Source organism: Cyclopterus lumpus, chromosome 8 (genome assembly GCF_009769545.1).
Source record: "Cyclopterus lumpus isolate fCycLum1 chromosome 8, fCycLum1.pri, whole genome shotgun sequence".
Classification (NCBI taxonomy): domain Eukaryota; kingdom Metazoa; phylum Chordata; class Actinopteri; order Perciformes; family Cyclopteridae; genus Cyclopterus; species Cyclopterus lumpus.
This window is the reverse complement of record NC_046973.1, coordinates 18,128,870-18,145,618: the sequence shown is the minus strand read 5'-3', so window position 1 is coordinate 18,145,618 and position 16,749 is coordinate 18,128,870. Positions and strand designations below refer to the sequence as shown.

The following is a 16,749-nucleotide window of genomic DNA, read 5'->3' as shown; positions in this document are numbered from 1 at the left end:
ATGCTACTGGTCCTCATATCAGATGGCAATTATGTGTCCTTTCATTAAAGCTCCAGGTGACCTGCAGCGAAATTAATGACGTTTTTTTCCCAACATTTTTATTTCGCTAATCATTATCAGTGTCAGGCTGTTAATCTCAACATGTAATTATCGATGCAATACAGAAATATGTCAGTAATGCATTCAACCCGCAATTAGGTACAAACATTAAATCAGATTCGCTGAATTTACATAATTCCTTTGTTTTATTTCATTACTTAATTGTATGTGGCAATGGGACAATTACCTGATATTCAATAGCCTATTCTAGATTTAGTGGATTTCACAGGCTAACTGTTCAAGCCTCCCAAAAGTATTCGTATTATGAAAATGTTTATTTCTTACAAATTTGTTTTCATTAAACATTATGTAATATCCAATTGGAATATACACTAGAAATAGTATGAGATGCATATTAATTTAAAGAGCCTAATAAAATAAATACAACAGAGTCTGATAAGGCCTCTGAAAACAATCTACATTAAAGTAGGCCTAGAGAAATGAAAGACGTTTTATTTTAAATACTTATTCCGAAATACTCCATTTTGTCACATCAATGACACATTACACATTAAAATAACAAACTGGAAACTAATAATTAAATTATTGACTGTATTTTTTTAGAAAACGTAAAACATACATATTTTCAAAACAATCAACAAACATTTTCAAAATTATACTGGGATTATTTAAAATGAAATAATCCTTTTTTTAAACTCGTGAATTTTTTATTTTTAATATAATAGGCTGCGTAGATTACTACTACTTAAAGGCTGACGTTCCCTTTTACATAATCAAATGATTAGATTTAGGGTCCTGATGTGTAACATTATATCAACCAAAAATTAAGATTGTGTCATGGGTTCCTTTCATTTTTATATATTAATATTTATATTTAAATGTACATTTACATTTTCATTTATATATATATATATTATCATTGTGTGTGTGTGTGTGTGTGTGTGCTAATTCAGTCTAATTTGGAATCTATATTGTGGCAGTTTAAATGTCGCCTTAAAAATATGTTCATATTTTCTAAGTCAGCCGGCCACATTATTTCGCTTATTTTCTATAAGTAGTATTCAATCAGTAGTTCTGCTGTTATAGAAATAGTGTTTTGTTTTTGTTTTTTCTGCAGCGATCACACTGAGGGAAGGAGAGAAGGGATGAAAACGGAGGAAAGCCCGCAGCCCTGTCAGCAGCAGCCTCCATCTTCAACGCCTTTTGGTGAGTTAACAGACAATTTGCTGCATGAGGCCCAAACGAAATAAACTCACAATAAAACATTACATATTATCACCGTGTGCAAATGTTATCAGGATATTAAGAATCGTCAAAAACGTACAATTTATTAATATTATGAAGACCACGGGGAAGAAATCCCATAATCATCAAGCTCACTGTAACCTTGCTATTTGAGTATTGACATACTATAAATCCATATAGGAATGTGTGTGTATTGGAGAAAATATAAATGAAGTATGATTAAAAAAATCACTATTGATTACCTGAATTCACATATAGGCGCAAAATTGGGGCAAAAAATATTATGAGCATATTATTGAAAAAAGTTTCCTGTGTTTACATACACACACACACACACACACACACACACACACACACAGTGTAATGTAGTATATCGTAGAACATTGTATTTTCCAAACTATATGAAAAAACGTTTTCAGGTAAAGTCAATTATACCGTTTTGATACACTTTTGAGCAATTAGCACAGTGTGAATAACTCTAATAATATAGTGTCTGAGGCTGACAAATGACGCATTCACATTTAGGTCTTATTATCAACAAAAAATAAAACAGCAAGCTTTTGGAGCATTTAGGTGGCCACGTGGGAAATCGTGGAGACGTGGAATCGTGACCCCGGTCATTTTAATATTCGGCCGTGCCTCCGTCTCTCTATCCACGCACTGATATGCTCCCTCCAGGTCAGGAGTACAGGGGAGGGGGAGAGGTGTGCGCGGCCTGCGAGTCTCCCATCGCCGACCGCTTCCTTCTGCGCGTGAACGAGCGCTCCTGGCACGAGACCTGCGTCAAGTGCGCAGTGTGTTTGAGCGCGCTCACCGGAACCTGTTACTGCAGGGACCGCCAGCTGTACTGCAAGCACGACTATGAAAAGTAAGAGAAGCACCCACACACACACACGCACGCACACGCACACGCACACACACACGCGCACGCACACACAGGTTTTGTTTTTGCTCCATTGGTGGGAGAGTCGGGCAGCAGATTGAAGAAGTGCTCGCAAAGCTATTAAAGCACAAATGAACCGAACGAATTTAATTCATTTAAACAGAATTAGTCAGTAAAGTCAAACTTGCTGACGTGGCCAACAAAAGGCTAAATCCAGAGAAACCCACGTGTGAGCCATGTCACAGTGGCACGTTCTTCAGGCTGAACAGCTGTTCTTCACCACAACAAGTCAGCATCTGACAGTTACTGAGCAAATTAATGTAGGTGTGAAGAAAAGGTTTGCAGTTGCACAAATGACTCAAGGGGATTTGAGGAACTATTAAGGTTTCAAATGATTAAGGTTCTTAGCAAATTTGGCAGATTTCTTATATGGAGATAGGAGGCCCATAGTAATTCATTTGTTTTGTAGATCAGTTTGTGCCACATAACTACAGTTATGGATCAGGATTTATAAGACAATTCTCATCGTGTTCATGTCCTCAATCTCCTTTGAAAACACTTAATTCTGCTATTTCATGCTCCAATGTACACTGCCTGGACATATACTGCAATGTTCAACATCAACACATATTTAATACTTGTTTTGTTAAAATTTTAAATATCCAGTTTTTTGTTTGATGATTAAACTTTTGAAGCTGCGTGTGTGTGTGTGTGTTTTTTGTGTGTGTGTGTGTGTGTGTGTGTGTGTGCACGGTCAGTGGGTGTGCCTGCAGTGGGAGCTCCAGGGGTAGACAGCTGAAGGACGAGCCTGAAGCGTGTTATCATTGTTTTGAAAAGTGTCAGACGGCATCCAGCGGCACAGACTCTCCCACTGTACCTGACATCTGGAGGAGAGAGAGAGTGAGAGAGAGAGAGAGAGAGAGAGAGAGAGAGAGAGAGAGAGAGAGAAAAGTCCCATTGTTTGTCGTTTATCTGGAAAAAATGAATGAGAAACGTGGAAGTTTATCGTAAATGTTTTCCAAATTTCAGCGATGGAATGAAAATGTGTATTTGCTCCCCTCGTGTAAAGACTGTAATTGTAGATCCAGATTAATAGTCATCCATTCATTCACTATGGTGTTGATTTAGTCCCCTATACATTGCATGCGGGTAGTTGCCTTGTTGTGGGAGTCGGTGCCAGACTTGGCATACAATACAGTCTTTGACCTTCAACGGATCAGCAACAATGTCTCCTTGTTTTCCCTGCAGTCTGTCCATCAGCGCCATACACTTCTACACCCCCCCCCCCCCCCCCCCCCACCCATTTAGAGCAGGTGTGTGCATTGCAACAGTTGATTAACGTCCAAGAATTCGGACTGCGCATACAAAATTGAGGGGAATTGATACAATTATGAAGGGATGCTTCTTGAAGTTTGGTTGCATTTTGGTACCAGCATGGTTGAAAGAGGCAAAGGAAGGTCGACGGCCTGATGTCACACATCGATTGTCAAGTATACTTTTAAAGAATGTGTGGATGAAACGTGTACATGCATAGTAAGATGACATCTTGCAGACTTTTCTTGCTCACACTGGGCTATTTTCCATCTCACCCTCATGCAGTATCTCTGGCTTGTCCAAATATTTTTTAATTTATCCTTTGCTTTGATTACATCACCCGCCCGGCACACAGGCAGAACTCTTCTCCTCGACTCTCCATCAACTTAAGCTAAAAAACCACACTGTGCATTTGCCCGCATGTGCTTATTTTCTATAGTTAGTTTTCCTCAAAGAAAATGGTGAAATAGAAATAAATACAAAATGTATTTTCTACATCTAAAAAAAAATAATACCAATCTATTCGGCTGAGGCTAAACAAACACATGCACGTCGATGTCTATCAATTAAAATGAGAAGACAAATCTAATTTTGAAACGTGACCCATCCCCCACCCTGATTCATCTGGACGAATATGCCTTCGAGGCAAAAGTTCATTCAACGTTTGCATGTTTAATGTTTTCAAAGGACATTTTGCTTAAACATGATTATAAATTGATTGACTGCAATGCTCAACATCAGGTTTTAACATAACATTCGACTTTTTAGGGTGAAACACATAAACTTTATTCAATTATTCAAGCACATATAGAATAAAGGTTCAGCTGTGAGTCAAATTCAAGTTCAGTCCATGAAACGTCTTGTGATAAATTAGTGCTAACTCTACTGCCACGTGTTATCTATGTAATAAAACAGGAGGTATGCCTTCAGTTTCAAGATTCCCTAGTCTCAATCTGTTATGGAAATGAGGGGATTAAGACACAATAAACTCAAGTGCATCTTGTGGTTTTTTCTTGTGGATTTATTTATTTTTTTGAAACCTGAAGAAATTCTCTACTCCATCCTGTCACGGACCAGATGTTCAGTGTGATGCTTTAGAATAATCTTGTGGCTAAATTCCCATCAGAATGTTTTCATGCATGTGTGCGACGCATCATTTCACAGCAAAATGGGTAGAATAATATAAATTTGGATGAACAACATTTACTCCGGAAACAGGAAGTCTGAGTGTAATGAATAAAAAAGACCTAAATCAGCCGTGGTTGAAGTGTATTTAATTATGTTTACTATAAAGTTAAAACATATTTATTTTTGAATTAAAAGTTTAAAAAAAATAAAAAAGACTAGATATCATTCTGAATAAAAATAAGACGATGAAACCTTCTGATTAGCAGACGGACACACATGAATATTGCCTCCTCGGTATCTTACACACACTTTGTCACAGTCTTTGTCTTTTACACACCGGCCCGACATCATGGTTCCTTATAAGGCCAGTGTTCCCTGGTCAAAAGTGCTGCGCCCAGACAGAATGGAGGGTAGCCTGGCTGTGCGGAGCCTGCGAGCTCCCTTGTAAACCCCATAAAGGCAGCTTCAGTCCTGTGAAAAGCAGGTCACCAGGGTGGATATACACTAAACCTTAGGTTTAATACCTCACTCTGTGGGGAGGAGGGCACTGAGACTACATCTAGGTCTACGAGCCCTGCCTTTGCAGACAGACTGAGGGAGACCCCGTCGCCACAGTCATGGAATCTCCCTCTGCTGACCAGGCAGCTGTGTGTGAGTCTAACACTGACGGCCTGGCATAGTCTCCTCTCAAGTTACTGTGAACTTCTGAGATTTGTGGCTTTAAAACTCAGAGATTAAGGATAGAAAAAAGCATCTTCTACCCCTGTTCTCTCCTCCAAAACCCCCATCCCAGCCACCGTTTCGCTCCCTGTCTCTCTATCCGTTACCTCGTTCATCACTGTCTGCTTTGTAATATTATTTCTCTATTCCAAACCTCATTTCCTTCTCGTTGAGATTGATGGCAGCGATGACACCAAACAGTTTATCTCCCCGTTTATCCCTTGTTTTCTCTTAATCGCCTCCCCTCCCTCAGCGCCTCTTTGTGTCTCGGGAAGGGGATGGGAGGAGGTGGCGAGGAGGCTGATTGGGTACAGTGCTAATTACCCAGCATTCTGTGGCTGTCTTGTGATGACAGGCCTGACACTAGACTGCAGGGAAATACTATTAGAGAGAATTATGCAATGACACGTCAGAAGAACAACAAGCCCTTATCCCCATCAGCTACAACCTCAACTCTGGTTAATGAGTCCAATTTCACATTAATGAGTTACTTTTAAAATCTGAAATCCAAATATGGAAACTAATACTGTAATGAAAGATCAGTTCAACAAAATAAAAACATATAAAACTCTAGTTGTGTCAAACAATAAAGATACTATTAATGTAACCATGTTTTCAGAGCAGGGAAATTACAGCTGTCCACAGCTATGATTTGAATAGGGAAAGTTATCGGTAAAACTGCTGCGTTTGTAGAGATTTCAGAAATTCTCAAAACCGTGAGCAAATTAATCCTAAACTATCTGCATTGCTAGAAATCATTTGAGGCAAGTGAGAACATATTATTATTTTTCTTCAAGTGGTGGGGAGAGTTTGTGGTTGACTGACAGGACTGTACTGTATGTGTAAACCCCAGTGAGAAGCTCCACATGAGACATGCATGTGGTGGTGAAACGTTCAAAAGACTCCCCCGACCCATGCAGCCTTACACAGGCTAAACCTGCAGCTCAACAGTTGATGATTGGAGGAGTGCCAGAAGAAGGAAAGTAGTGATGGGGGAGTTTTTTTTGTGTTTTGATGTTGTACTATTGCGGGACAAGAAGTTGTTGTGGTATACATTAAAGAACATCAGGGAGAAATCTCAATGATGGAGAAAGGGTTTGAAATGGGATAAAGAAGGTAAAGATGAGGCGTCTGAGATTTTTTAAGAAGGGATGCAGCATCAGATTTTTTTGTCTGGGTGCATGCGTGTGAGGTGGGGGTGATATTGCCACTGTTTTTGCATAATGTGAGATGAGACCCCATCATCTTTCCTCCCCCACAACAATTTCATAACAGACAGCTAATAAATGTTTCATGGCAGAACAAGCTGCTCGCCTTGGCTTTATTAAATCTGAGATAATAAAAGCAGAGAGGGAGAGGAGAAAGAGAGAGAGAATAGGGGGTCGCACCAGAGAGGGAGAGATAGGGAGATCGGCGTAGACTTTTCTCAAATCGAGCGGCTGTATCTCCTGTTTCTGGGGCAACGGGTCCCGCTGTCCCCCGCCACCCCCTCCCCGCTGCTTCCCACTCCGCCAGAGACAGACAGGAAATGAGAAACGGGCAGACAGGATATTGCGTTCTGGTGGCCTGGGGATTAACTGTTTTATCTAAACTAACACACACACACACACACACATGCACACACACGCACACACACACACACACACGCCCACTCACTCACGCACACAAACACACATCTATATTCTCACACATAGCATTCATTCTTGGTAGCATCAGGTGTAGCTCGCACACACCAAGAGACACATATCATGCAGAGTCACGCAGGTTTTTAGTTGTTACTTTCCACAGGTACATTCTATTGGGTCTTGAATATTACAGGCGTCAGTGCTGCTCTCATGTAGAGCTCGTCTTATTACCAGTGTGAATGGTTTGCACTGAGAGTCATGACATGTAACAGTACAACAGTGAGATTGGCTGAGAGTTTCTGCAGAGTGACTCGAAGAGATGTCTTCGTACTCTGCAGACCCTTATGGCCATTAGATAACAACTATTACATATAGCGTTTACACATGTTGCTTATGATGTTACTTTATTGATGCAGGGAGGGATAGGGTGCACACATGACAGCATCTGTCAGTGTTTTATTGATGTTTGTACACAGGCACCTTATCTGTGTTTACAGAAACTGTGCATATTTGTGTTTATGCGTGCATGTGACCGTATGAATACCAATGTGTGTGTGTGTGTGTGTGTGTGACTGTACTGCATATATATATATATATATATATATATATATATATATATATATATATATATATATATACATGTGTGTATTTGTGTGAGTGAGTGTGAGTGAGTGGTGGCAGGGGTAGCGAGTATCGTGGGGAATGCTGGGAGATTTTAATAACACAGAAGCAGTGCAGGGAGATTTAATAAAAGGAGATGATGTGATTACTGAACCCTGGCTCTGAGCCATTTTGCTTCAAAGAGCAATATCCGCCGAAAATGCACACACATACACACACACACACACACACACACACAAACACACTCTTACACACACATTGAATAAATGGATACTAAACAGAATACAACTTAAAAGTAAGATTGTTGCATATGATTTGTTCTTTCTGAATCCCTCATTTGAAATCTTGGATGTACTTTCATTTATAAGGGAATGTATAAACCACCAATTTGTGTGACACATATGGTCATTCTAAACACAAAGCGTATGTTAGAATCACAAGCTGGTACATGAATACCTTGTTTACGGACCAAATTGCATCTTAAACTACGCGTTAGGAATCCAAATGAGAGAGAATGGTAGATCTTTGGAGAAGCCTTAATCTGCCCACGCTAGGTTCTTCTGGGCTCGCTAGCATACAACTGATCCAAACCTAGTTCCAATACACCAAACCTAGAGTTAGTATGAGCAAACTCGTACCTATATAAATATTCATCAGTTATGAAAGCAAGCACAACAACTGTAATCGCTCTAAGACACATACATATTTATGGAATGATTGTGTTGCGGTCCACACAATGTCGTGCTTGTCAGAGCTCACAGGCAAAACAATGCCACATGACACAGCTTAGGGAGATGATGAAGATTCTGTTATTTTGTTTGTATGCCTAGGATCTACAATAAAGCAAGAAGGAAAAGGGCTGATTATAACTACTCAATATACTCACAGCACATCACCTTTTTTCTGCCTCTCTGTATTTGATCTCATAATCAGCGAGCTTGTAATTAGTCGTCCCCCTTAACCCCTCAGAAATCCATGGTGCTAAACATAAAGGTGCCGGCCGCCAAACTTCTTGAGGTGTTGTGCATCACAAGCTCATAAGCAGACAGTCTTCTGTCTGCACTTACACTTCTCTTCTTTTTTATTCTGTACATATCATGAATATTACACACATCACTTCATTAAAGGAAAGCCCGCTAAATCCAAAGCAAAGTCCTCTTCCAAATATCTTTTTCTGATAGATTTGGTCACAGCTGGTCTTAACTCTACACCTCAGCTGTTTAAATTCAAATTTTCATTTCCACTTTTTTGTTGTAGCGGATATTGAAATGCAAGAAGAAAAAACTCTCCGTATTATCATTTTCATGCTAATATTCTTCTTCCCACTGATTCCTATCAAAACATATGACTGCTATATTCACACTGGATTTTCTTAAGCAATTTTGGGGGGTATTTTACCTTATGTATTCTGTTGTAATCACAAGATATAATCAAAAACACATGCCTGTAGTACGGCAAATTAAAACTAAATTGTAACCAGATGTCATTCAATTTTGCAATCTATTGTGATGAAATCTCTGAATAGAAAGTTTTGTTGTAGATGTGCAAAAAACATTTTTATACAAATACTCGTAAAATTCAGCTCAAAACATGACAACGATATAGTGTGTATACATTTGGTGTGGAACCTAAGTTTACCTAATTCATGGGTCTGTTTATAGGACGTGATGATGATTTCTTTGGAAGCTACACCCTGGTCAGGGCCAGTGTGAATGATACTTCTATTAGAGGGATTAGACTGATCTACTTACAGACCCCCCTCTGTGGCAGTTGCCCCAAGTTGCCTTCATTTGCCATGTTGAGTAAATTCCTGCCGTGCTGTGCACACCCCGATTAGGGAGTGCGGGACTTAACCACCAACATCATCAGTCTTATGTCAAGCAATCCTGTAACAATTCAGTTCACTTGCATTTTGTTCACATTGAAAGGAAGTGTTGAAGTGTCTGTTTGGATGAAGAGTGAGGCTACAGCCCAATGGTGATGGCCCTCCTTTGTAGAATATATTAGATGCCAAATATTAAGGTCAATGGTTTTTTTGCAGATCATTTACAGTACAAGCAGTTCTTTAAGATGCAATGCACTGCCTCTATAAGAAAATAGGTAGAGCAACCTTTAGTTAAATAATAGAACCGCGAAGGTCTGTTTATAGGGACACTTGTGTTTGTGTTATGATGTTAAACTAGCGACACTGTCATTTGGGGAATTTGGGGAGCGTTTGGCAGATGGATTGAGAGAGATTAGCCGTAGCAGCTGCGTTTGGGGCAGAATCACAGATTAGGAGCTCTAATGTGCAGACCTGGCTCCTTCTTTACACTCCAGATTTGGGCAGCAACACCTTCCTATCACTCAGTCAGGGACCGTCAACACTTCTGCCTTTGTCCCTTCCTCCCCCTGTTCACTCCCCTCTCATCCTCCCTTCTTGGTGCTATTTCTGCATCAGCTGACCTTTCTTTTTCTTACACCTATGCTCCGACTACCTGGTAACTCTGGCTGTTAAAGAGATATTCTGGTGATCAAGCATATCTGTACTATTTCCTGATTGCAGGTTGCACCATCAGCATGGGTGATGGTATGGTGAACATGGGTTACTAGTCAATGTGAGACTAAGTATACTCGTACTCAATGGGTGGGTGGGTGGGTGCAAATGTCTGTGTGCATGCCTGTGCGCGTGCATGCATGCATGTGGGTGTGAGTGTCTATGTTTGTGTGTGTAAGTGTGTTTTAGTGTGCATAAGTGAGAGGAGAGAGATTAACCCCATGCTATCCCCAATCCCTGGTTATGAGTTTACAGCGTCTGTCTGGCCATCGCACTGTTTAAACAACAATCTAATTAATCCTGTCTTTATTAGTTTCAGTGAACTGGGGAGGCAGGCTGGGAGGGCGTGAGGGAGAACTGGGAATGCTGGCAGAAACAACTGGGGAGGGAGGGGGAGGAAACCAAGTGCATGCGAGAGCAGGGATTTGAGAGGAATTTAATGGCAGAGACTTAGGCCCTGTGAATGGAAATAGGGATGTGAAGAGATGGTGAGGCAGGACAGAACATTGAAGGGCTATAACATCTCACAGGAGAAGAGATAGAGGGACAATAGGAGGAAAGTGGTCATGGGGAGAAGCAATGGACCTGAAAAAGACTGTGTATTAAGATTTATAGAGTTTAAATAAGTACTTTAGGATTGTGGGTACATATGGACAGAATGGAGTTTACCTCATCAAACAGATCTCCACATTTAAGGATTTAAAAGGGAAAGACTCAACAGGCAGCTCTTATCAATAGCTAACTACTGCCACCTACTGTAATGAGTGAGAAAAGAAAATACAATATTTAGATACCGACTACTATAATCCCTCTCAGCAGATGTTCACCTTGCTGCTCTGTGAATTGGGGAATGCTTACACCTTTAATTAAGAGACTGTTTCCAGAACCATTTAAACTCCTTAACTGTGCCCCTATCTTTAATTACCTCACCTTTCTTATTTTTTTCTGCACTCCTTAACACCCGTAAAGCCATATTTTACAGTTTATGTAAATAGCATTCATATACAAGCCCATGTGTCTTTCTGTGCACCTCCAGGCTGTTTGTAAGGAAGTGCAGCGCATGCCTGCAGGTGATTGGACGTTCAGAGCTGATAATGCGTGTGCTCGGCCAGGTGTACCACCTGGGCTGCTTTACCTGCTGTGAGTGTGAACGCCGGCTGCAAAGAGGTGATGAGTTTGTACTGAAAGAAGGCCAGCTGCTCTGCCGTATGGACTATGAAAAGGAGAGAGAAATGTTGGCTGCTATTAGTCCCACGCCAACTGATTCAGGTACAGTAGATTATACGGTTGCTTTGACTAGATCTACATAGATCTTCTCAGATTCTCTCTTTTACATTCATGCCTTCAACATATTTTTCCGCACAACCAATTTAATCACATTAATCCACTTCAGATTAGTGAGCAGCCCCTAAAGGCAACATGGGGTTTAAAGGTCTCAAGCTTCTTTCTTGTTCACTAGGTAGTAAATACACACACACACACACACACACACACACATATATATATATATAAACTTGATCTTCTGATCAGTGAGGATAGTCTGCAGAGGTGCTCACTGTTTGTTCCAGTGCACTCTGGATATATAAATGTGTACTTCAGTGCACTGGAACAATTTGCCATGAAACACTCTTGTAATAGTTTTCTTCTTTAGAGATTCAATACCTACAGAACTGGGGACCAGTTTAAGAAACACTCAGTCACCTCGGTTTTGAATACTTATTTTTAGCTTAAAGGAAGAATGAAAATATAGCTTACTCTATAGGCTTATCTGACTGTTTTGTTGTCTGCTTGTCTTGCTTAGTTAAAAGTGAGGATGAGGATGGTGGAGGAGGCTCCGGCGGGGGAAAAGGTGGTGATGAAAGCAAGGATCACAAGCGTTCAAAACGACCACGCACCATTTTGACCACACAGCAGCGGCGCGCTTTCAAGGCCTCCTTTGAAGTGTCTGCTAAACCTTGCCGCAAGGTGGGTGGACCTGCTTGGTTTATCAATGAAAATGTGTCCCAGAAAATAATCCTTTTGACTTTATTGTTTTGGGGCATCTTTTGTCAGTCTGCATATCAATTAATCCCGGCTCGTGCTTTAAAACTGTGAAGTTTTTATGAATTTTTTTTTAATGAAAAACTATATTCTGCAGGTGAGAGAGACGCTGGCTGCTGAGACCGGGCTGACTGTGCGTGTTGTGCAGGTGTGGTTTCAAAACCAGAGAGCCAAGGTTAGACTTCATACATGTTCGAAGGACATGTCCCGTCTCACGGATCAACACAAAGAGAAAAATTCATACAGTGTTTTTGTGCCTCAGATGAAAAAGATCGCTCGCAGACAGCAGCAACAGCAGCAGCAGCAGCAGGAACAAGAGCAGCTGGGAGGGACCAGGCGAGGGTCAAGTAGAGGGGGCCGCCAGAGCAATGACGACAGTGAGGGTAAGAGCTTAAAGTGACACTGCAGGATGGAGAAGAATAGAAGAACAACATATGGCATGGTACGCCTAAAGGGATACTTATTTCTACACAGATGGCTCCAGTACCCATGGCATGGATGGGATGCTGGGGTATCCCTCTCTGCCACGTCAGCAGCTACTCGCTCTGGACCCCAACATCTACGGTGGAGAACCATTTCGACATGGGCTTACACCGCCTCAGCTGAGCAACGAGCAGCTCCACTCCTATGGTGAGACAGGAGGTCAAAGCTGCAAAATTCAAATGAAACTACCACCACAATATGAAAATGTCGTCATTATTTTTATTTCCCAGAGTCAAAAACCGCAATTCAAGGGCATGGCGCCATTTAAAATGTTAGTCTCAGTACTTATAAGCTATAGTCTTTTGCGTCTAATTGCACTGCCCAACATTTGTTTTATTTTCTTATCATTTCCTTGGATAATGTGCAGTGGGAGGTAGCGAGGCAAAAAGGTAATATTTGGACTCAAAAGTGTTGCATCATGTTGCATTAGCTAATAGGAGGATGTTTGAAGGAGGTTGTTAATTGTAAAGGATGTGAGGATGTGAGGAAAGGGGTGAGATTAAACTACAGAGATTGACTCACTCTTAGTTTTTGAGTTTTGAGTAAAAGATATGTGCCTGTAATAATTTTCTTTTCGTACTCTCTCATGTTCTGTGCTCTCTGGTGGTAATTAAAGGCCGTTCCACTTCAGCTGTGCACACTCTTTTTCACCACAGACTCAGAGACAGTGTTCCATGACCTGGACAGCGATGGAAGCCTCGGTCACCTTGGAGACTGCCTCTTGGCAACAGGGGACGGCAGTCTCCTGCCAGGGCGAGTGGGAAACCCCATCGACCGCCTCTACTCCATGCAGAACTCCTACTTCACCTCCTGACCCTTATAAACTCTCGCCCTTCCCACTCCTATTCCACCTTTCACCTCAGAGATGCAGCTAATGGAGTCTGTCCATCAACATGCCTGTGGGACCGCGCTCCATGAAACAGCCTACACCCAAACACACTCCTGAGCTTTTATCACAGGCTAAACATCATCACAAAGCCAAACATAGTCATCGTATCCCTTTGCAGCATTAGCTACATGTTCCAAACATCTTTTCTTGATAAGAATCACATGCTGGAAATAAAAACACTGTAAATGTCCAAGATATGTAAAAAGACCTCAATTTCGCCTGTTGTATTTATGTAATGTTCAATGAAACACTTTTCATGGCACTTTCCGACAAAAAAATGACAAACAAAAGACACCTATCAAACATATTTATGTGTATATCATGATTTACAACAGATTGGTTGTTGAAAGTGAATTCATCAATCAAGTTATGTGCTTATGGAGTCTTGGCAGGCCTTATGAGCAGCTAAGAGTCTAAATTAGATTAGTATATTGCATTCTTTTGACAGGACTAGTGATTAGTTATTGTGTGTGGAAGACTGCAGCGTATACAATACTGTATATGGATTGGAGTACAATTTTGCTCTCAGGTTAGTGTGTATGTTTATGTGACCTGAGCTATAACTCAGGATATTGAGCTGGATAGAAGTACAATTTAACTTGCCCAGTAACTTCAAGGACGCGGATTGCAAAGAGGAAGAAACTCTTCATGTAAAATGGTAATTTCAAACTACATTCTTAGTTTTTGATAATGCATGACAGGTTTAATATGTACCAATACAAATGTTAAAATCCCATCTTCTTTTTGAGCATTTAGACAACATTACAGGGTAATTTGAGGAGCCTTACGCGGAAACAGGGTTGTATAAGTGATTATTTATTTTTGCTTTGCCTTCTCTTTTATAATGTAATCACTTAGAAACAGTGCAGTAAAAGACAACCAATAGATCTATAATGCCCAAAAGTTAGAACACTGGGCACATGATGATGTGCTCTCAAATGTAAATGTGAGTATGACTGTGTTACAATTAATTGTTGTAGTCAATTTCTGTAATAACTTCTTTCTCAAACATCTCAAATTAGATGTTGTTAGGTAGATATTTTGTACCTTCTTCTGTGATAATCAGCAAATATTTAAATTGTAGCATGATATTTATGTGTCACAAAGTAGGTCTAAAGAAATCCATACTGAAGTTGGAAAGCAAGTGCAGAAAGCACCAGGATCAGATTCACAATGTGGTGCAGAATAAAATAGGATTAGGGTGATACTTGTTTAATTTAGGTGCCAGTGATCGGCTACAGCTTGTGACATTCTTTCATGACATTATATGTTTGACTCTGATCACTGGCTCATGGTATTTTCACAGTGATATTTTTGTAAATGTAACTTATTTGTGCGGTATTAGGCGAGTTCCTATCTTACTTTTTTGTTCAGTGACGGCCAGGTGATGTGCTTTGAATGTAATGTTGCCGTATCTTCAATACAATCTGCGGTTTCATCTTTGAAGTGCAATTGCCTTATTGTCCTAAATAGGATAAATGATGATGGACTGATTACTTTCTCATCTGGTAAAAAAAAAAGAAGCAGATATTACATTTGGGAAAAAATGAAGCAGTTTCCCCTCCCCTTCAAAGCTTTAATAATTGAACCAGAAAGGGTCTGTTCTGCTTAGTGGTCACAGGGCTCATAACTCAATATCCTCCCTCTATATCTCTCAGTAGTCCCGCTGATTAGAAGTAGACAGCCTCCTACTTCGCCTTTCTTCTCAGACTCCCTATTTCTCAGTCATTGAGTAGTCAGGAGAGTTTGTGTGGGAGCGGTACATTCCAGTTTAATATTTGACTCTGACTCAGACCTGGAGAGGGCAAGGGTGGGAGGGACAGCCATTATCAACAGAAAACAATGACCACACTGAATGAGTAATACAAGTCTGATGTACATTTTAATGAGATGGTTCAATAAAAATCTGTAAAAAAAAAAACAGACTTCTTGCATACAGGCAATAATAAATGTTATCTTCACATGAACACAACATTTACAATGAGGAGTACGAGAAGAACGATGCAGTCGAACTCACAGTCTGTAATGTTGCATTCATATTTATCTTTGTTGAAGAAAGATGAAATAAGTCACATGAGGAACACAGACATCCTAACATAAACTGTACACACATTAACACGAGTGGGGACGAATGTAAAACAAGCCCATTTGCCTTGCTTCTAAAAAACACTAGTAATCTGAAGGTGATGGAAGATGTCTGAATGCTACGATGGCTGAGGTGCCGGATCTATGAGTGGAAAAAGAAAAAGGAATTCATTAGCATCTTAAAATAATACCTCTCAAGGATGGTGCGATATTATGTTAAGTCATGAAAACCAATGTGTCTTTTTAAGATGACTAGTACAAGATTTATGTATAATTTCTTTTCACGACTGTTCACAATTGTTTTCATGGGAACTTGATGTGTGTATGTTCAATTCCAGCAAGGACTTACCCACTCCACTGAGGTCTACTGTCTCCGCACAACCCAGAAAGCGAGCCACATGTAATGAGCAGGAGGTAGGTTTGTCCTGGTTCTCTCTCAGGCAGCGCTCAAACTCTACAAACTCTGTGGAGCAATTCTGTTTGATCTTCTGAATCACTGGGCTGCAAAAAACAATTCGGCAGTGGTTGAATACAAAAATGCACTTAGGACATTGTTGAGGTGAATGGGAGGGAATGCACACGTGTGTTGCCTTACTGCGACGATGTGCACTGTGCAACCTTTATCTTCAGCTCGTGACACTTCGACTGCCATGTTGATGGGTTGGAGGCCACGCATGACCCGTACGCCTCCATTTCTGCATGGCAATACTTTGCCGTGATATCCATGGCAGCCTGCCTGAAAGGTGACAGGTGTGTGTTAAGCGGTCCAATAAGCCATCGATCATCAATCTAACACACTTGGTCTGTCAAGCAATAGGGTGGAGGAGGAGGAGGCATGCTGATTCACAAAGTAGAGCACGTCTTTATTTAGTATCGATCTACCTACAATATGCGACTACTTCCCTGGACTAGAGATCATAGTTATTAATGCAACGGTGATATCAAACATATTTAAGTGTCTTACATGTTGTCTCGAGCGAAGAAGCTGATCAATCAAGGTTATAGTGCCGATACTTCTGCATGTGGAGCCATGTCTGTGCGGGAGGTACACGACGCGTACACTTTGCTACCCGATTGGTTGGAAATAAAACATACTGAAATAGTTCTTTAATGCTATTGG

The 16,749-nt window shown here is 40.7% G+C and overlaps 2 protein-coding genes across 2 annotated transcripts; one reads left to right on the top strand and one right to left on the bottom strand.

The window, feature by feature from the left end:
• The first annotated feature begins 1,190 nt into the window (after positions 1 to 1,190).
• Positions 1,191 to 14,950, top strand: lmx1al (LIM homeobox transcription factor 1, alpha-like). The gene is made up of 8 exons (XM_034539591.1): positions 1,191 to 1,266; positions 1,984 to 2,173; positions 11,169 to 11,401; positions 11,934 to 12,097; positions 12,270 to 12,347; positions 12,435 to 12,519; positions 12,647 to 12,802; positions 13,312 to 14,950. Exons 1-8 carry the CDS (start codon positions 1,206 to 1,208, stop codon positions 13,467 to 13,469), a joined length of 1,125 nt encoding a protein of 374 aa, XP_034395482.1. The 5' UTR covers positions 1,191 to 1,205; the 3' UTR covers positions 13,470 to 14,950.
• A 457-nt stretch (positions 14,951 to 15,407) lies between these two features.
• LOC117735132 (coiled-coil-helix-coiled-coil-helix domain-containing protein 5) lies at positions 15,408 to 16,705 on the bottom strand. Its single transcript, XM_034539595.1, has 4 exons — positions 16,594 to 16,705; positions 16,225 to 16,365; positions 15,979 to 16,130; positions 15,408 to 15,771 (listed from the first exon to the last, which is right to left on the bottom strand). Coding segments are annotated over exons 1-4 (318 nt in total). The 5' UTR covers positions 16,596 to 16,705; the 3' UTR covers positions 15,408 to 15,748.
• Positions 16,706 to 16,749: the final 44 nt, after the last annotated feature.

What these genes read in the sequence shown, in the direction of transcription:
- LOC117735132 (XM_034539595.1), bottom strand. An exon ending in GCACAGTGCACATCGTCGCA is followed by an intron (nt 16,131 to 16,224) that starts GTAAGGCAACAC and finishes TGTTTTTTGCAG; the next exon opens with CCCAGTGATTCAGAAGATCA. An exon ending in AGTAGACCTCAGTGGAGTGG is followed by an intron (nt 15,772 to 15,978) that starts GTAAGTCCTTGC and finishes TTCCACTCATAG; the next exon opens with ATCCGGCACCTCAGCCATCG.
- lmx1al (XM_034539591.1), top strand. Translation starts at nt 1,206, where the DNA reads ATGAAAACGGAGGAAAGCCCGCAGCCCTGTCAGCAGCAGCCTCCATCT. An exon ending in TCCATCTTCAACGCCTTTTG is followed by an intron (nt 1,267 to 1,983) that starts GTGAGTTAACAG and finishes TGCTCCCTCCAG; the next exon opens with GTCAGGAGTACAGGGGAGGG. An exon ending in AGGGACCAGGCGAGGGTCAA is followed by an intron (nt 12,520 to 12,646) that starts GTAGAGGGGGCC and finishes ATTTCTACACAG; the next exon opens with ATGGCTCCAGTACCCATGGC.